The sequence below is a fragment of the Apteryx mantelli genome, chromosome 2, assembly GCF_036417845.1.
Source record: "Apteryx mantelli isolate bAptMan1 chromosome 2, bAptMan1.hap1, whole genome shotgun sequence".
In the NCBI taxonomy this organism is placed as follows: domain Eukaryota; kingdom Metazoa; phylum Chordata; class Aves; order Apterygiformes; family Apterygidae; genus Apteryx; species Apteryx mantelli.
In genome coordinates, this window is record NC_089979.1 from 107,130 (window position 1) to 128,025 (window position 20,896).

Consider the following 20,896-nt stretch of genomic DNA (forward strand, 5'->3'; position numbering starts at 1 on the left):
CAGCCGCCCCCTCAGCCAGCCACCACGGCCAGGCCCGCGCACACGACTCCCTGCCGCGCCGCGCCGCGCCACGGGAAGCGGAGGGGGGTGGAAGGGTGGGTGGGCAGGAGCCACCGCAGCAACCGCCCCAGCGGCACGGCCGGAGCGGGGCCCCGCGCCCGCGCAGCCATGGGACGGCCCGCGCATGCGCCTTGCGCCGCGGCTGTTTCCATAGCAGCGGGAATCAACAGGGAGGGCGCGGCGCGGTGCGCGGCGGGGCTGCGGGGCTCGTCCGCTCGCCGAGGGCGCCGCCTCCCTCCTCCCGCCCCCCTCCTCCCGCCCGGCAGCCATGAGCGCGCCGGAGGTGGAGGCGCTCGTGTCCCAGAAGTACGAGATCAAGAGGCGCCTGGGCAAGGGGGTGAGCGCGGCGGGGCAGCCTCGGGAGCGCGGCTGGTGCTGTCGCCGGGGGCGGGCTGTGCCGGGCAGGGGGGTTCTGCCGGCGCTGCCCCGCGGGCGCGGAGCCTCGGGCCTTTCCCCTCCCCCTTCTCCCCCCCCCCCCGGCCCCGGGCGGGCGCAGGCCTCTGACCAGGGCCGCGTTCAGTGGTAGAGCTCTGAGAGTTTATCAAAAAGTTGACGAAATACCGAGCCCCGAGTTACTTATTATGCCTGAGAGAGGAAGAAAACCACAAATCATAGCCTCATTGCTTTATTTGATTTTTTTTGTTCTTGTTTCACGATTATCTTTTTTTTAAAGGAAGATAGGTGCAATGTGTGGCACACAAAATGAAAAATACCTTTAAATTCCCTGTCATTTTTTCCTGTAATTTAGTGGAGAACCCTTCCCACTGCCATGTCCTCTGCTATAAGTTTCTGTTACCACACAAAGCAGTATTAGACCTTTCATGTACACCTGCTTTGTAGTAAAATGAGTCTGAGTCTCAAAAAGAGACTCAGATTCTGTCAGTCAGATTCTTTCACATTTACTGTAACCCCATTATTTCAAGTATAATGCCACATCATGTAGTTTTTCCTCGTAAAGTGTTTATATATTTTTATATGTAGTTTTAAAGAGCCGAAGTTAATTTCTCAGCTCTTTCTCCTCAGACAGTCTCTGAGCCCTTCCTAATGAGCTGCTTTTCTTTGATCTGCAACTGTTTGCCATTGCTTAGTTGCATTGGTACCAATAGTTAAGTGTTTTGTGTGCAATTCCATCTGGATATGTGAGAGGCATGTCTTCTCCTTTCTCCTAGAAGACGATGGTTTGTTTTTCTAGTTTTGAAATCATGCCAGTCTTTTTTATGTATTTCATTCTAAGTTTGTCTCTTTTTGCTGCCATCCTGTTACTACTTAACAGCTTTCTTCCTTTGACTGAATGTAATGTATTACATCTTTTAACATGTTATGTTCTTAGAACAGGATGGCTTTATTCTCTCATCCGGAATACCAAATTGTTTGAGGGTTCTAATTGGAGGCTGTTTCACAAACATAACTACATGGATCCAGGTCTTTAAAGGTCTTTAGAGGCCTTAGGTTCATCATCTAGGCATCACTGACATTATCAAAACTACTAGCGAAGCTCTTAACTTTGGTAGTGCTGGTCTCCTAAGCATCTGTGTTTTCTGCCTCTTGTATGCAAAAAGCTCTGTATGTATTGGCAAGATTCCACTGCTAATGATCTCACCTGAGCCTTTAAAAGACTGTTGTAGGCCCTGAAACAGGTGAAGACTGCCCAAAAAATAGAGCAGGGAAGACAGCCAGCAACAAGGGAGATAAGCTGTTCCTTTACAGTGAGGGCATTCAAACAGTTCATAATTTTTTCAAATTAAAATCAGTGTTGCCTATGATGGGAACAGGAACCTTAGCTTGAGTTTTTCCTGTTCTGGATGAGTGTGTTAACTAGTGTGATATTTGCAAATGGTGATTACGCAGCCTCCCTTGTGGAACAGCTCCAATTTTGTTGTTTTTAGGTGATAGATCTGAATCTTAACTTTCCACCTTCTAGGGAATGCCTTACCCCTGCACAGTAGAGTCATTTCTCACTCTGTTGCCCAGTTAATATTTAAATAACTGTACAAAGTAAAACAGCTCCAATATGAGAAAATGAGTGATTCCTATACTTAAATACTCCAATATTGATATTAAAGGAGACTTCCCAAGAATATTCATGGTCCTGGACCATGAGTTCCAGACCTTTGCTGCACATCAGGCAAAGCAAGCATTCCTGGTCCATGGGTTCCAGACCTTTGCTGCACATCAGGCAAAGCAAGCAAATGGAGTAAAAGTATCTCAGAAAGGTGCTGAGATGTTGGCAATTGTGGTTTTTGTTGTTGTTGGTGGTGGGTTTGTGTGTGTGTGTGTGGTCCTAATCTCAGTTTCAGGAGAGGGTATGTAGCTCAGGATCTCAAACACAAACAGGTCTTTGTGACCAGAGACAGACGTCTGTTTCTGGCCACATCAGCTATATAAGTGTGAAAAACATCCCTTCTCTCTGTTTTCTTATTTTACTATACACTTTAGATATCTCTTCATTTACCTGGTTTCTGAGAATGGGAAGTTCAAGTGCCTAAAAAGACATTCTTAGTATAGGAAGCCTGTCTTTGAAACAAAAACTCCATTAGATGATAGGACAATTTAGGATTTACCCATGGCAGTGCTGAACAGAACAATGGTAAGTACTTTTAAAAACCAAGTTCATGGAGCCTTGTTTAATTTCACTGCATCATCCATCCTTATTTGCGGTGTTTAGGTGCTAATGTGACAAATGCAGGTGATGAGATTTATTGTTATTGCTCTGTATATATGTTGGTGGTGTTTGCTGTAAGCGATGGGTTCCAAGGTTTAAGATGATTTTTTAACCAACAGAAGCTATTCCAAAGGTTTCTACCTTGCTGTTGTTGTAGAGTCACTGTGGTCAGCATTTCATACCTTTGCTCAAAATCAAAACACTGAATTAGGAGGATCCTACTAGTTTGATCTATGTCATGCTAGGATTTCTTTCTTAGAAAAGCAAACATTCTTCTTGGAACAGCATGTTGTTGATACTTTAGCATGTTGTTGAGAGGAAACTGGGCAAGCTAATAGAAGACAAACCTATGGAGACTTTTAAAAATACATTGAAACCATCTCTGGCTCAGGTATGTCCTCAGCCAGGAATTAGTAGAGGCTGGGAAGGTGTTAAGGGGAAGTATTATTATATACTTACTCTATTCATATACTTCTGCTATTGGCTGCTTTTGAGCCCAGAATTCCGGGCCTTGTCAACCTTTTGTCTGACTCAGTATGGATGTTCTTAGTCCTTCAGTCAAGAAGTATTGTTCGTTGGCCTAATTTTTCTGTCTCCTAGGTAGTTAGTGATTGTCTCTTCTTTTAAGCTCTCTGTTGAGTACATTCTACTTCAGCACTGAAGGTCTGAACTGAGCTTAAGATAGTACACTGTTCATCTGTGCTTTTCCCTCCCTAGGCTTATGGCATTGTGTGGAAAGCAATTGATCGCAGGACAGGAGAAACAGTTGCCGTTAAAAAGATTTTTGATGCTTTCAGGAACAGAACAGATGCTCAGGTGAGAAATCATTGTATTGACATGTCCTGAAGGATGTAGTGAGAGTATTTTGAGGTTTTATATATTGACCTATGTGTAGGCAACTGAACTGTGCTCTGAAAAATGTTAGCTATTTGACAGTTGTGTGTAATAATAGAGTCTACAATTATATTAGGATTAAAATGAGCAAATATATGAGGCTCTGTGTATCATAGCATTTACAGACTACTGACTGATGTTACTGAGGGGAAAGTGTCTTTATAGGCATGTGCAATTTGATTCTTCCTTATGTTGTTATTCAACAGTATCTAAGCACTGAGAGCACGCTTATGACTCTAGCTTGTCTACCGCATAACATTTTCTTCTACCTCAGTGATTAGAATGGATTTATCTCTCTCCATTGGAAGTTCATATTCTTTTCTGTCATTCTATTGTTATGATAATAAATGTTTCTCTTTATTTCTAGAGAACTTTTCGAGAGATTATGTTCCTGCAGGTAAGGTCCATTTTTTTCCCCCCCTCCGCTCTGATTTTTAATTATCTCTGCTGTCATTCACATACTTCCTTCTCATTCTTTTTTGAAATGCAGTAGTCAGTGTTGCCATGTCTTTTCACTTCCTTTCTTCACTGTCTGTCTTGGCAAACAGTCTTTCCATAACTCCGCAAAAGCTCCTGAATGAAATAGAGAGTTGATCTTATATCTTCTTTCAGACATGCCTTGTTCCTCCACCGTTTTTAGTAATGTGTCTACTCTATAACCACCATATGGATATGCGCTCTGTCTCACATCTTCTTTATGGATGGAAAGATTTTTTTCCTTGAAGTTTAAATGCCATGATTCAGAGGTGGGGACAAGGGATGGAAGAGGATTACATGCTAAAATTCTCTTCCTTCCTCATGTAAGAAGAAACTTGACCACTTGAAAAAATTAAAGCATAACTAAAGGGAGACGTTCTATATGGAATTACTTAATGTTGCTCTTATTTTAATATTATTAACCACACACTAGGCCTAATTACAGTATCAGTGGCAGCGGCATTAAAATCATCTGTCCGTTCCTCCGTATACCTATCATGTAGAAACATTAATGTTTTGGAATAGTGGTAATGTTGTTATAACCATGATCATCTAAGGATACAAGCAAGATGGGGCTCATAGGAAGAGGTGTTTCCTGAGACCGTTAAGTTTAGGTGAGAAAGACAGGAGGTTTTGGACTCTCAAATCATTCTTCAAGCCTGAAATAGAAGCAAAAGACTTAAGAGCTAAAAACTTATGAGAACAGTTGCTTAGAGGCTAATTAATTTAAGTTATAAGTTAGATCATCTCTGAAAGTATAGCACTTTTGGAGTAGGTGAGTGGAGGTGGATTTGGGAAAAGAAAGAGAAAGATTCCTCCTAAAGAAAAGAACAAGATGTGGGGGAAGGGGAAGGTTGTAATGTGCCATTAAGACATTATTTTCATGGCTTTTGGTGCTCAATAGACTTAAGAATTTTGGTTTCCACCTCTTCTTTTTGAATGTTTTTTTGTAGCTCTTCCTTGAGGCTTAGGACTGAGAGATAGAAATGGAAAGATTATATAAGAAATATTCTTTCTTACATACCTGGATATTTTGTCTTATATTGCTTGTCTGTGTGAGTTACTTCCTGTGGGTAGTGATTGTTTAGTTTCATTTGTATATTTACCATAAGGGTATTTAATGCACTGGATGAAGTTCATTATACTTGAGAAGTGTGTATGTAGAATCCAGACATTTTGATGGTTTTCTTCTGGGTGATATGTAGTATGTTGGTCATAATGTTGCTGGCAGGTTTAACATTTATTGCTCAGCATAAATCTAGATCTGTTTGGTGCCTTTTGGGCCACGGTTTAGAATGTGATTTTGGTAATGAGTTTAGTGAGAGTATGGTTCTTTAAGCAAAGATAAGTAGGACTGGCTCTGGCAAGATTGTTTTCAAGGTAGGATGTTTTTATAGTATTGATTGAAACTTTTTCATAACTTTCCATTATCAATTCCAGGGCAAGACAGTGTGAGACAGTGGAGGTTTTCCTTCAGTATTAAGTTCTTAAACTTTATCTTTTGGATGAAGATTTCTTTATATTATTAAAGTGGGTATTGTGAATAGTGTCCTCGGAGATGTTTGATGGCCTGGCTCTGTATTACAGCTCTGTAGTGTATTTTCACTGGTTGCTGCAGATGGGCGTGTTAGTTTGTGAATTCTTCTAGATGTACATTATAACCAATTTTTGTAATTATAATTTTCTACTCAGGGTGGTTCATGAAAATGGCATACTGTGAAGTGTTCACAGTGGTGCTAGCTTATAGCGTTAGTTATAGGAAATGAAAGCCATTATGGCTGTGGATGAAGTAAGTGTTCCTGGCAGCAGTATCAGCCTGCAAATGTGAGGATAGGATTCACCTTCAGGTTACAATATTTGTATTTAGGTATCTCTGTGCGTGTTGGCTGTCTGATCTCCCATTAAAGTGAGTTCAATGCAATCTATAGAGTGTTTCAGCTTACCCTCAAGTAAGCAGTTTCTGTTTGGCCAGCTGAATTGTGTTGGTGGGTTTTTTAATTTATAAATGTTGATGGCACCTTTATTATCACAGTTTTACAGCCACAATAATTCTTTGTCCTGAGTACAAAATATGAGGTGCATAATGTTGATTGGATTTTATTTGTACGTGGTATAGAGGGATTTTTAGTACTAAAGTCTCAGAAACAGAGGTTTTTTAGATTAACTTGGCAGTTTCATACTGTGGAGCAAGTTTAGAAAAAACATTTATTTTGTATTTCTATAGAAGCATAATGAAGGAGATAACATTTTAATGTTTGTTCTAGAACACAATACAAAATAAAATAAGCTATTGTTCTTTATTTGGTTCACAAGCAAGGCTCTTGATTTTCACAGTTGGGTCTCTTTCCTCTGCAGGAGTTTGGAGAACATCCAAATATCATTAAGCTGCTTGATGTTATCCGAGCTCAGAATGACAAGGACATCTACCTCATCTTTGAGTCCATGGGTGAGACTCAGCATTGCATCAGCCATTTAAATTCATCCTCTCTTACGGGTTATCTTTGTTCCCTACCTTGACAGTAGTGCGTTGATGACTAACATGAATAATGATGGAGGTAGATACATAGGAGCAGTACAGGTCTTTATGCCAGTTGTGATTAGAAAGGAATAGCAGTGAAACTGAACGGGCAAAAATAATTATGAGAACTGGTTTGGTTGAAGAACTGGAAGGAGGGCTTTTTGAAACAAATTAGAAGGCTTGTAGAAACATAAGAATTGCATGGGATGACTATATGCACCTTTATTATAACAAAATTATGCACTAGAACAACTACTGTAGCATGAGTTCTACAGGTCAAAGTATACATGGGTATATATAGTGCAGAATGTAAATAAGACAGTAGGTGTTATTCTAGTTTTACAGTTAGTGCATTCTTGATCAGAGTTAAGGAGCATAAATGTTTTTCTCTGCCCATGTGAAACTGCGAACCTAGGACTCAAGGGTATAATAGGTACATTTATAATTCAGAAGTGGACCTGGTAATACAGAGAGATTGCAGTACTATCAGTAACTGAAATATTAACTTCTGTTGAAGATGCACTTGAAAGATTACAGTTTTGGGAATAGTCTTTGTTGCCTTTCTCTGAGGAACTTATATTCACAATTTGTAATCCTTTACTGATCTGTATTACAGAGACAGATTTACATGCAGTGATTAAGAAGGGGAATTTGTTGAAAGACATCCACAAGTGTTACATTCTCTACCAACTCTTGAAGGCCACTAAATTCATCCATTCAGGAAATGTTATTCACAGGGATCAGAAGGTATAGTTCAGTCACTAATCTTTATTGAAATGGATGGTCATTCCTTCAGTCAAGTTTTCTGTTAAACAGTAATGAGAAAGCGTGAAAGAAATGAGACTAGTATAAGAACCTTAATAATAACCTCCTGCTATTCAAAGAGTAAAGAGCTTATTAATTTTTCTTTGTTCAATACAGCCTTCAAATATCCTGCTGGATGCAGACTGCTTTGTTAAACTTTGTGATTTTGGGCTGGCTCGTTCTCTGTGTCAGATGAATGAGGACCAAGGCAACCCTGCATTGACAGAATATGTGGCAACACGCTGGTACCGAGCCCCTGAGATCTTACTTTCCTCTCAGAGGTAACTGTAAGACTGGGATACAGTCTGCTTGATATGAGAGAAAGGATGGGATTATGTAATTTCTTCACTATTGGGAAAAATTCCTGGCTGAGAAGTCTTGCATCATTTTAGTTTAGATATCAACAGATGCAATGGCCATTTTCTCAACGTGCACCTGAAAAGTCTCTCATTACATGCATGTTCTTTCCTGTCTTCTTAGGTTGCCCATTTACATACATCATCCAGCTTATATGTTTGTCATCCGTTCTCCCACCAAATTTATTCTTTCTCCCATTAAATCTGCATCTTTGCAAAATTTTCTTGAGTATCTTAGTCCTCTTTTCCAAATTTTGCTTTAAGGACCTCTGGAGGCTGGTTTTCTCTTCATTTTGTTACTCCTCTGTTTCAAGCACTTCTTTCCTTCTCTCAGTGGACAGAGCTGAAAGCTTTGGCCCGTCATACTTTTACTCAAAGAGCATCCTCAGTAGCTGATATTTCTCTTTGGTATTGTTTTTTGTATGTGTTTGTGTTTTTTTTCTGTTGCTTTATATATTTGTTTGCTTGCTTTCTTAAGGAACTCTATCTTCTGCTTTTCTTTCTAAGTCTAGGGAAAGAAAGCTAGAGTGAAAGGAAGCTTGGCTCAGCCATGGCAGCTAACATGGCAAGAAGACTCTGCAGATAATTTTTGTCCATTTCAAATGTGGGGGATACAAAACTAGCTGAGGGAAACTGGAATTACTAATTTTTCACTTTCATCCTAAATGTTTAACCTGGGTTAATACAGCTCTTTCTCTGCTTGCTGCAGTGATAACGGAAAGCAGAATAACTGTTAAGTGATGTGATGTTCCTGTTCTGTTACAAGATGCATGTGCACCCAGCACAGTAGTACATTATCTTGACCTTTCTTTACAAACTCAGTGAAGCATATTGTTCTCTTTAAGTGTTAAACCCTGTAATAATGTGTCTAATGTTAGAACTTAGAAAAAAGGTTCACATCCCATTTCTAGAGGTGCTGTTTAGCCTTCCAGAATTTTTCATTGATGTCTCAATTTTGTTTAAATGCGCAGTCAGCCTTGGTCCAAATGACTTTTTGAGTCTGGCTGATGTAAGCCAGCTGCTCTTCAGCAGCTCTCTGTTTGAAAAAGCTCTTGTCTGGTCATGTTTCAGGACATTTGAAGTTTCTTAATTTCTAGAAAAGAGGTGATCTACTTACCTTACAGGTAGGTAAGATGTGAGATATAGCTGTGAGATAAGAATCTGTACATGGGCAGTTACTGGAGAGCAATTAATGTGTGGTACCTTGTTGCCATGTGGTATGGTACCTTGTTGCCATGTGGTATGGTAGCTTGTGGCTCACATGCCTGGTCCATCATATGATATGTAGCATCTAAGGCAATATCAGATCTCGTGTTTCCAGATGAGGGTAGGTAGGTCAGTATGTAGTACAAAAATGGAAGAGACGGGAGGAGGAGCACAGAGCAGGGAATCTGAAATATGCAGGAGAGCATGGGGAAAATGGTCATCAAGCTTGTTTTTTCTATGAAAAGGAGCTAACACAGAGGATGAAAATATCAAGTACAGAAAGGTGCTTGCTTGATCTGGTCCTCACGCTGTTCTATTCTTGTTTGTAGCTATACTAAAGGGGTAGACATGTGGAGCATTGGCTGTATTCTGGGGGAGCTGCTTCTTGGGAAACCTCTCTTTCCTGGAACATCAACTGTGAATCAAATAGAGCAGATCTTGAGAGTCATTCCTGCCCCATCTGCAGAAGGTAAGACTCTTCTGTGGAGGAAGATATTCAGAGTGGTGGTGATAAGAGTGAAAGGAAAGCAGTGCAGCTGTATCAGGGAAGAGGATATCAGTTGTGAATCATTCTTACATCTTCCCAAGGAAGTTAAAGACTTAATTGTGAAATGTTAGCATTAGAGGAAAATAGAACTGTGCTTGATTAGATGAGAAATAAGAACCAGGCTCTCCAAAACATTTTTGAGATTTATGAGAGGATAACGGCTTAAAACAGAGTATCATACTCCTGTGGGACTTGTATAGTAACAGTAAATTGGACTTTCTAGTCTGGTAATCTAAACACAGAAGTGAAAGCTGGAGTACATATATTTAAAACACACAAGGGATTATTATTATTATGATAATGTTTTCTGACTTCCAGTCCATAAAGTTTATTAATTTTTGCAACATGTTGATGTGTTCTAACTGAGCTAATGAATAGTTTTTAGAAAAATAACCACCTTTGATTTAAGGACATCACAGTCTTGAAAAATTCCATTCTAGTTTACATTTATTTATATTCTTTATTAGAGATTTGTAACAGGTTGGTGTGAATGAAATATGAATGGGAATGTGTGTGTGAAAACATCAGGAAAAGAACAAAACAGGAGTTGAAGAATAACCTGCACCGGTAACAAAAAATGCTACCGTTCTCAGCAATAAAATTGAGGAATGTGTTGATTATGTCAAAATCAGAAAACCTACACTCTGATAAGACCACAGGGCAGATGACTCTAGCAGAAGGTCCTGCATCCTAAACACAGGACAATGGCAGCAAAGTTGCAGCATATCACAGATGCCGTTTCTTTTTCTATTAGCCAAATAAGTAAGAACAGACATATGGTCAAAACATTTCAAACAAGGAAAAACAAATGATGAGTAGTCTTAGGTATCTTGCCTAAGATTTATGGACACCAAAGAAGCAAAATTCTGAAGCAAAAAACCATTCCAGAACAACTGTTTACTCTTAAAGAGTGTGAAAGATATGTGCAGAAAATAGTTCATCATCGCCAGTCAAGAAGAAACCCAGAGATGGGATGAGGAACTCGATAGCTGATATCCCTTGTCCACTGTACCACACACAAGTGATCCTGGCCAGACCATTTGGCTTCAGATGTCGTGGTACTTCTGAATGTGTGGGTATAAGAGGGCAAGCATATGCAATCTATGAGAGGATGAATAGGAGTTGAGAAAATCAACTTAGAACATTTGTAAATAAATTTTGCATCCTCCTTCCATAAGATCTCCCACTGAGTTTTGTTTTCCTAATTTCCTATGTTAAAGTCAAATAGTTGCTTTTCTTCATAAACTGTATGGTTCCAGTAATCCTAATGTTGGCATTAACTGTATCTTTTCTCTATTGCAGATATTTTGGCTATGCAGTCAGATTACAGGGCCTCAGTTATCAACCGCATGAGCTCCCGGTAAGCCTTGTATAGACATGTCTCAGAAGTCAACGGTCCACTATATCACATGGACAGAAATGTCACCTGTTCACCTGATGTTCACCTTCCAGTGTTCACCACTGGAAATGATTCCTCCTCTCTGCGTATTCACCTACCTCTAAGGAAGGGATGTAAGGGTTTTTTTTGTTTTGTTTTGTTTTTAAATAAAAAAATTAAAACCCTGATGAGAAGACCAACGACTGGTTGTAATCTGGGAACAACAATAAGGTTTGCCTACATTCCAAGCTATTGTTATGTGTACTTTCTCAAAATTAGAATATTTTCCTATTCTGAGTTGTTTGAGTCTAATGTCTGAAGCTGTACAGGCTGACAGCCTCATTTCAGCTGCTTAATGACTCTCACTATGAATTTCTTTTTTCTTGTATCCAATAGGAATTTCCATTGTTGTAATTTTTGGATGTTGCTTCTTGTCATTTTGCCATGCACCTCTGAGAAGAGTCTGGCTCTATCTTTTCTATAACCCTTTTCTAAGTACAGCAGTGGAAGACAGCAATTAGAACTTTCCATTCATTCCTAGCTGAAATGCACTTTTTTTTTTTTTTGACAGCCCTACGTTTTGGATTTTATCTTCCTTTTTTCCCCCCGATAATATGGGGCTTGAATGGTTAAATTCTGATAGATGGCGCTAGCTAAATAAAAGAACAAGTGAAATCTTCATGCTCAAAACTGAAAAGAATTTTTTCTGAGCCACTCAGTTCAAAAGGTATTCTTCAATGTTGGATCATTTTTCTAAACTGAAAGAATGCTGTCATGGCATGAAAATGATTTAAAATCAAGATTAAAGATAGTGTATTAAAACCATTTTTCAAATGTATTAGGTTATAACATGTTCATTATATTAATAATTATCTTTAGAATTTTAAAGTGCAAAAATTTCATCTTCTCACTGCAAATGATACAGAAATATATTTCTGTAGTTCTAAGAGCTGGATCATGGGATCTTCAACAACCTAATTAAAACATCTAAGTTAGGAGTCTGGGCTTCCTCCATTGTCAAAAGAACAAAAGAAATATTCCAGAGAATTGGTTATTCTTCTAGTAGGTTCTGGCATGCTGGGTGTGGTATTGCTCGATTACATCTGAAACAAGAGAAAGACTAGACTTCTAAATTAGGCACTTTGTGTAGGTTCCCAAGGCTAGGAGGGAGGCACCCGAACCTAATCAGCAAGGTGAGAGCCTTAGTTCAGTGGGTATGGTGGAGTGCTCCTGGATTATGGCATACTATTGGTGATTCTGGGGATAGGTGTCGTCTTGATGTGATTCCCAGAACTGTAGTTCACGACTTTGCTGTGAATTAGACATAGGGAGCTTATGCCATTGTTTCTTGACTTTTAGGCAGCGAGTAACATTTGAGGAGATTTTGCCATCCTCTACTCCACTACATGCCTTGGATCTTCTGAAAAAACTCTTAGTATTTAACCCTCATAAACGGCTAACAGCAGAGGAAGCACTGCAGCATCCTTATGTGAAAAGGTGAGAGGAATATCAGTGTGCAGTTTCCCCTGCTGTCTTCTGAACCGTGATAGAGCTGCTCTTGGCACAAGCTTCCATTATACGCATGGTAGAAAAAAAGACAAAGCTAATTCGTAATTCTCTCTGTTTAGGCTGGAGGTTGCGTTAGATGACTGAACAATGTTTTCCAACATGGTATTAATCTGTGGTGCTATTCTTAGTCTTAGTGTGTTACATTATGTGTTATTTTCTTCCTAGGTTTCACTGTCCTGCCAGGGAACCCTCTCTGGGTTATGATGTGATTCTTCCTTTAGATGATGATATCCAGCTCTCTGTAGCAGAGTATCGAAATAAATTATATGAGGTAGTTCCTCTTATCCTATTTCCCAAGACCCTGCTCCTCCAGATAACTTGCTATTCTTTCACACACTTAATGAATTCTGTCACTTTCTCCTATTTGTCTTCCCCTAGGCTTTCCATGTATGTTTACAGTTACATTTTGGCATTTCTTATTATTCAGTTCCATACTGTCATAACTTTTTAAAGAGATCTTTAAATCTACATTCCCACTGGGAAAAGAAGAGTCTGTAAAGCATGATATCTGAGAAAGACTGGAGTTTGGTGCTAAAATGTAGTCAAGTGCCAAGTCATGCTGTACCATGTACACAGAATTATCAGATTCCAGAACAATTAAAATTAACAGAGGAGGAAGAGCAAGTGAAGAATTTGAAGTGTAGCTGATGTGCAAAAATAATAATAAAGGACAGTGATTCTTTAGGAGCCGTATTTTGAATGTATTAACGTGGGGAAGTAGCACTTGAAAAAAATGAAAATGGTACAATAATCAAGCAAGGAAATAAAAGCTGAAGTAAGACCTTTGGTTGTACAGGGGAAAAAGGAAGGATAGTAATTTAAATGCCATTTGATATATAAGATAAGATCAAAAGGAAAATAAAAGCTGAACTTTCCTAGTAAGTTTAAGTAATAGGGGAAAGAGAGCCAGATTAAAAAAATAAGGAAAATGAAAACTTCAGGTGGCAAGGCAGAAAGGGTCATGGAGTGAGAAAGTAAATGTTGATGTTAATTTTAAACTGACGCAGAGGAATGTGGAATTGGAGAGGTAGGTCGTCAACCAAAAACATGAGTAGATGAGATCTGCTTAAAAAACAGAGAAAGAAAAGATGAGAGAGAGTAGAGGAACTTCTGCAGAGAGCAGAAGCAACTGAAGCTAACATTCAAGTAATGATTTACAGAAGTGAGAAAAGAACAAAGATAAACACAAGTCAGAGCTAATTGTAGGAGACTGGGCTGATTTGGATGATGACTGGGCTGACTGGGATGATTTGGATTTCTTACTACTATCTCAGTAGTAAGAAAATAGCTTCAGTTGAATGCTCTAACAATGAAATATGAAGAGCAGCAAAAATGGAAGTAAGTCAAGCCTTTAGGGTGGGGAATTGTTTCTGGGGAGTTTTGTGTGGGTGGGTGGGTTTTTTTTTGTTTTTTTTTTTTTCCCAGTGGATGAGATTACATAAATGCTGTAATATGAGGGAAAGGAGCTAGAAGATGGTAAGAAGAGCAGAGGCTGGAAAGTGAAACTAGTTAAAAAGAAGTTGGGAAGATTGCTTGTGGGAAGAGAAGACCAAAAAGGATGCTTGGAGGTCAAAAAATACAAGATCGAGAAGATGATAAATGTGTCCACCTTCCCAGAGAGAGAGAGCAACAATGTTATTGCTTCTGTTAATAGCAGTTAAAATTGAAAAAAGAAAAAAATAAATTTGAATTTTAAAAAGTTGGATCTATTTATAAAATTTCTATTAAGGTCTTCAACAGAAGGAATCTAATAAACTTTACTGTGAAAGGGTTTTAGGAGTCCTGAGCAGATGATTGAGTAAAGTGGATAGACAGTGAGCACAGGTAGAAAAGATGTTATAAGGGACAACAGATTGCTCGCAGATAACCTAGGTACAAGGCTAAGAAACAAATGAATAGTTTTGAATAATCTTAGTGTGTCAAATTGGGGAGGACTGTGATTAGAGGAAAGTGAGAGCAGGTTGCACCAAAACCCAAAAAGCTTGCCAAGGATTCTGATGCTAGATAATTGCCATGCAGAGGTAGGTAAGAAAAGATTATGCAGTGATTGAAATGAATGTTGTCTTGACCATTTAAAAATAGACTGGGCAAAATTCTAGAAAGGGATGGTAAGAAACGGCATTGTGTTAACCTTCCGGCATATAGATTTTTGTCTTTTCCAAAGCTATTGCCTATTTTATGTAGTAGTGTTCTTCCTCAGGATGTATTGACATTGCCTATTCACCCAAGTAGTCCTTTTTCTTAATTCTTTAGCCTATTTTTTCTTTCCACTGAGAATTTTATTTCTGTCTTCTTTCTAACTCTACCTTAATTCTAAATTTGTAATTGTTACCTATCCTGTGAAATTAGTTATTTGCAAATCTTTCTCTTTCTTTCTGTTTTGTTCCTCTGCTCTGCTGTGTAGCCGTTTTAAGTCTAATCAACTTTTCCTTCCTGCAGATGATCCTTGAAAAGAAAGTAAATAGCCATCCAAAGGAGTTAGTGCCAAGAGAAAACATTCAACAAAGTCAGTCTCAATCCAGGCCGCTTCTTCCAAATTCCAGTTCTGTGACTTTACCTACCAGGAAAGGCCAGAGAGAACCAAGATCGCCTCTTCTAAAAAATTCACATATGCATGCTGGAACTACAACTAGCGTCCAGCCAGAAGTATCCAACCAGAGTGAAGATTTAGCAAGAACTTTATGTCAGAGATCAAAGATCAGTGTGATATACAATCCCATAACACACACTGCTGTTCAAAGTAGGTCCAACCCTCCTACATTGGGATGTAATTCACCATGAGGCATTATTGGGGGGGAAGAAGGAAGGAAGGAGATTGAACAGGGAAAGAGAAAAAAGGGGAATTTACATGACAGGATGAGAGGGTGAAAGAGTGGAAGGAAAATGAATTGAAGAATAAGACACTGTTGAATGAGTTCTGTGTATATGACATTATCTCTTTGCTGCTTCGGTCTTGACTCAGTTTCCTTCTCTTTTCTCTTTCTTTGTTTTTCTGTTGCCGTTATGTTTTCCCATACCTTTTAAACTAGTTTTGTTTGTTTCTGCTTTCTAATTTGATTATTTTTTCCTTTTCTGTGTGGTCCAAGTCTGTGTGAGAGGAAGCAGAGTGGCAGGGGCTGACTCAGTTTTTATGTTCTGTCCTTGCCTCAGTCAGTATAATCTATGTTTTGTGTCCTCATGATTTTCATCCTTTCTCTTCTTTACATATTATTTCTCCCGCAGGTAATGGAAACTCTGGTGCTGTGGTCAGGAACCATTCTGCACCACCTCCTCAGCAGGAGAGAACCTCCAACAATGGGAAACTGGGGAGACAAATCACATGGGCACATGCAAATGCTCGGCCACCTCCAGTTGTACAGAATCTTTATAATGTGAGTAGCAGTCCTACTGCCTTACCTTTTCAGGGATCAAGATGAGATAAACAAAAAATACTTTAATTTGCTACTTGGTAGAGAGACAGGTCATATTGCTCTGAGAGTGACTAAACTACTAAATGTCTATCAGTTAAAGTTACTTATGGCAAAGATATATGCAATGAAATCGCAGTGTGTATGTAGTGTCAGTCAAATGGTATGAGTTACCCGGTTTGATAAGGCAGTTGGGCTTGCACAGAGTGTGTTCCCTTTCTGAGAGAGCTGAAGAGTGTGTTAACTGCAGAGTTTCTGCTAGCAGGGGAAAGAACTGGCCATAACTTGCCTCTAGTATGGGGTAGATTCATATAGGAACTTGCATATTTCAGTGTTCAGTACATTTCCTACATTTCAGATGTTTTGTCAGCTAATGAAATTCACAACCTCGAATTAAGTTTTGTGCATGAGGCAGCATGTTGAGAGGAGGACCATCTAAACTAATCACCAAGAAATGCCAAGGACGCAGATGTGGCTTAAACCTCATGTCTCTGACATACCTAATGCTTATATTCAGCTAGTATGGGTTCATAAACATGAACTTTCTCCTGGAGTTTTGAGTCTAACGCTGTATTTCAAAAAACTCTACCACTCATGATTTGAGCAGCAAGGATATTTTGGTGCCTATAGTTTTATGCAGGAGTTCCATGAATGACTTTGGAACTTAAATACTTGAGTGTGGTGCTTTAAAGAACATGTAATAATACCTTCCTTTTGTAAATCTAGGCCTCTGCCTCATTAGTAACATTTTTTCACAAAGGTTAGCTGTAATGGATCATATATATTAGCTAAATGCAATCAAAAAGAAAAGTAAAAATGTCTCTGCAGATTCTCTGCCTATGCTTTTTTTCCCATGTCGAGTTTTTAATACAGCTTCTTTTGAAATGTCCTGAGATATATGACTTTTTCTCTACCATTTTTCTAGAGGACAGGTCAATTTTCAGCTTCATTCCACCTTCAATTTTATCACTTTGAACAAGTGAGAACTCAAACACTATTTCAGATGATTGTGCTGTTCAGATTGTCGGCAGCTCCGAAGACTCCCTTTGACTTTCAGAATTACAAATCTGTTGCTTTTAATTTCTCTCCAGTGATGGCATGTCCTGTCCAAGGTTTGTAGGTAGCAAAAATTTTTTTAAACCAGATTCAGACTTTTGGATCATTCCAGGCTTCACTGGAGAATTCACGCTACCTCTGGAACCAACCTAATGGATTGCAGTTGCTGAACAGTGGAGGTTTAATTTGTGTCCTCTCTGCTCCTCTCTCTTCTCCATTCCTGGCCACCCTTCCTTGTGCAAGTTCGTATGCTCATTGGGGTCTTCAGTGACTTCCTTGCCCCTCTTTCCACTCCCCCCCTTTGGGCTAGTTGTCTGCTAACTAGCTCAAAGAGAGTCTAGCCAACACAAGACAATCAGGGGGGAGCTTATGGTAGAGGAATAAGATGGAAGGAGGCACCAAGAATTCCCCTCTTTGTGACAGTAAAGATTGCTTGCTGTTTGTCGTGGAACTTTCTGAGATCCCCACAAAAGAATATTTGAATGTCTATGTGCTCAGACTCCAAACCATTCAAAATGTATGCTGAGCATCATTGTATCCAGGGACCTCCCATAGAGATTCTGAGAGATACCACTACTAAGCAAGAGCTGGGTGGAATCTCCTGCTTTGTGTCAGCGTGCAGTATTGCATCTACCTTAAAGCAGATTATTTCCCTGAACACAGCTCTGAATGATCGGAACCATTTCAGTCTAATTGCAGATACTTTCTCTTAAGGGTCAAGCCTGTTCCTACTGAATCTCTTCTTTCTGTTGTGACTGATATGAACATGCATATGAATAGTTGGTAAAAGGAGACTGCCAGTAACTGAAAATTCTTCAAAGTATGTCCCCATGCACATTTGCAATCCATCTTTCTTCCCCTTTGCCTTGGAATCCCATTAGAAATGTTTTGAAAAGGAGAGGAACCATTTATTCCACAACTATAGCATGAAGTGCTGAAGGGACTGAGAGATGCTCTTTCCTTGGACTAGCAGCTGCATGTGCAGATGCATATATGAACAGTGCATCTTCAAGAATCTCCAGGTACTTATAATCAACTTTCTTCTACTAGAAGAGCACAACAGGGAGAAGATAACTCTGCGTATGCCCTGTGCTTTAGATTTGTTTCCTGAGAGGCTAATACTGACCAGTGTCAGAGACAGGGCATTATGGTAAATGATTATCAGCACTGTTGCTGATCTTATGTTAAGTGAACCCTGACTTTGCCATATTTCTCGTTCTGCCTCAGCAGGAGCTGAAAGGTCCTTTCATTCCAGCTTGCTCTGCATTCAGTCTGCATTTTCACTATCCAGTCAGGCTCATGAAGCTGTTATTCACAGCCTTTTGACCACGAAAGACTTTCCTATAATCACTAGGGTGACAACAGCCAGTGCCACAGTAGTGGGTAGAATCTCTTGCCTTTCAGTTAACTAATAGAGGCTCACAAAGTAGAAGCTGCAGTGAAGCACCTTTCCTTGAACTGCAGGTTCCAGCCTGTTCTCATCTAAGTGATATATTATTAACTTGTCCCCAGTGGGGCTGTTAAACACAGTATCTGTATGCAGCTTCCAACTTGGAAAGTATGCTGGGCAATGATGATGACAACCTCTCTTTTGTACGTTTAAAGCATTCACAACTGTCGGAAACAAGATAATAGCCAAACAGGCCATTGGATCTTTGCTTCAGTGTAGGATTAGTTTCTCATATCTTGCCCCAGTGCCCCAATCTCATTTTCAATATACTCATTCTGAAGCCCTTTTCCCTCACACCATTCTCGCCACCCTACTCTTGATCTTACGGAACAGTCTGTTTTGTTTGTTATTCATTTAATATTCACGATCTGTTCTACCCCTCAGCTCAAGCAAATTCTGCATTCCTTATCTGTATTTCAGAAAGCTGCTTAAGGGTTCCTGAACTGTCTTGCCTTTTTTCTCTCACAGAATCCAAGAAATGCTCAGTTTCACAGCAAAGATGTTCGTCCCCTTCTGAAGTCCAGTAAAAAGATGTTCCAGATTACTGCAAATATGGGAGCTGCTGGTGATCCGAAAGCATCAATGGGCAGTTACTCCCAGGCCTATGGAACCATATGTAAATCTGCATTGCAAAGTCTTCCAATATCAAATTCCTCCCAACAGCATGAACAGTGAATATGTAAGAGCTCTAACCAGGTGAAGTACAGCTCGTCTCATCAATCCCCTAGCTCTGCTAGTAACAACAAATGAAAATATAAGAGGCATTTGACAGTTACCCTAGTTGAAGAGAAATTTTTTTTATTCATTTCACTTTCTTCATCACATGGAAGTGTACCGCTTTCCTCTGACCAAAGCAACAAAGAAGAGAGTCTAATCCCCTTGCCTTCCAGTTTTCCCAGACATGGCCACAGCACTGTTTGCTCACACACCGTGGGAACAGTGAATACTCTGTTCTTATTCCTTATTTGTATTATTGCAGAAAATTGCAGCTGCAATATTCTGATGTTTGACTGTCTTTAGACATATTCAGACTTCTTTACAAGCTTCAGGTGCACTGCTTGAATCTAGTTTTTTTGGAGCAGAACAGGTAACTGATAAACTGTTCTCTGAAGACCAGGAAGGCTCAACTTTTCACAGATAATCTTAAAGCCCTTCACTTTATTTTTCAGTGACTTCTGTATGACTCTTTTGGGGTAAATTAATAGCATTGATTAATGACTTCATTAAAATCAAGTAAAAAAACATTGTAAATATGGGTGGGTTCTGCTACACTATTTAATACCTTACCTACCATGTATGAATGTATTTTGTAAGTATTGTAATAATAAACTCTGTATGGCACTGCAGAAAATCCTTGTCTTTTAATAAATGTTTGCTGTGTGTGTATGGGAGAAAAATTCCAGGGATATCTTGTTCAATTAGTAATATGATGATAATTTTTTTCCTTTCAGAAAGCAATGCTCCAAGAGATGCTATTGCTGAAACATTGTGAAGTTGTTTTTAGGTAACAGTGGGACTACAGTAAACTTCAAAACTATTTTTCTGCTTTAATGCTGATTTTTGATAGATTCTCCTTTTTAACTCCAAAGCTCTTATAAGAAGTCTCTGTCCCTGAAATTTTACTTCACCTATCATAATGATTGTTGTTGCAGAACTTTGGAACTATATTTACACAGAGGATTCAAGCACTAAATTCCAACATGTGAGTACCACCGCCCTTGACGGTATTTCCGTTTTATCTTTTAGTACCTAAACACCAAAGACTAGTGAAGTAAGAAGTAGTGCATTCACTTCTGGCACCAGGTGTAGTCACTTAAGTCTGGTAATACTAGGGACCTAGGAATGTAGTTCACAGGAAGGTCCTGGTTTATTCTGGCATATTCATAAAACAGGCATTTCCTGTCCATGTCAGGTATAGGTCTAGGTAGATACAGGAAATACCAATGACTGGGTGAACATGCTGTGTAGCAACTCCCTCTGCAGTGTGTCAGCTCTTGTGAGTCTGAGGTGTCAGTTCTTATTCGCTGAAAAGGGAGCCTAGCTGCTTGATTCAGGGCCTTCCACGAAATGCCTAGAACCTAGCAGTTTGATGATACAATGCAAGATCTAAGATCTTCTTTGAACCTAATCCCAAACTGAGAAGCGATGGGCTGTAACGCTAATTTTTTTATTCCTAAAATGGCTTTTGTTATTACCAAGTGAGTTAGTTATTCTGCAATATCTGTAGACGTCTACAACATCTGGTAAGCAAAATCACACTAAATAGATGAGTCATTCTCGTTCTGGTCAGGAACATACTTTTACACTGAACACACAATGCTGAGCAAGATAAAATTCTAAAAGTCTAAACAAATAAAGCAAAATTCTAAAATGCTGATGTAATCTGTGACTATAGAACAAATTTTCAGTATGTCTGCTGCAGAATGATGCTGGAAGGCTGGGGATGTAAGGAATGATGTGAATATAAATTACAGAAAATAGGGCAAGAAGAAATCTCAGGACCTCATATATG

General features: G+C 39.4%; 1 protein-coding gene across 2 annotated transcripts; it reads left to right on the forward strand.

The window, feature by feature from the left end:
* The first annotated feature begins 317 nt into the window (after positions 1 to 317).
* Positions 318 to 20,500, forward strand: MAPK15 (mitogen-activated protein kinase 15). Of its 2 annotated transcripts, none has more exons than XM_067290031.1 (13): positions 318 to 397; positions 3,440 to 3,538; positions 3,984 to 4,013; positions 6,449 to 6,539; positions 7,228 to 7,358; positions 7,533 to 7,696; positions 9,307 to 9,446; positions 10,827 to 10,884; positions 12,262 to 12,399; positions 12,637 to 12,742; positions 14,911 to 15,211; positions 15,694 to 15,842; positions 18,853 to 20,500. In XM_067290031.1, the coding sequence occupies exons 1-13, from the start codon at positions 329 to 331 to the stop codon at positions 19,057 to 19,059; spliced, it is 1,683 nt and encodes a 560-aa protein (XP_067146132.1). In that variant the 5' UTR covers positions 318 to 328; the 3' UTR covers positions 19,060 to 20,500. The 2 variants fall into 2 exon arrangements, with proteins under 2 accessions (XP_067146132.1, XP_067146133.1); XM_067290032.1 differs by lacking the exon at positions 18,853 to 20,500 and adding an exon at positions 17,816 to 17,950.
* The last annotated feature ends 396 nt before the right edge of the window (positions 20,501 to 20,896 follow it).

Excerpts from the sequence above, each read along its gene's own strand:
- MAPK15 (XM_067290031.1), top strand. The coding sequence starts at position 329 with ATGAGCGCGCCGGAGGTGGAGGCGCTCGTGTCCCAGAAGTACGAGATC. Across the intron at positions 7,359-7,532 it reads TTATTCACAGGGATCAGAAG|CCTTCAAATATCCTGCTGGA; the intron begins GTATAGTTCAGT and ends TGTTCAATACAG. Across the intron at positions 15,212-15,693 it reads AACACACACTGCTGTTCAAA|GTAATGGAAACTCTGGTGCT; the intron begins GTAGGTCCAACC and ends TTTCTCCCGCAG.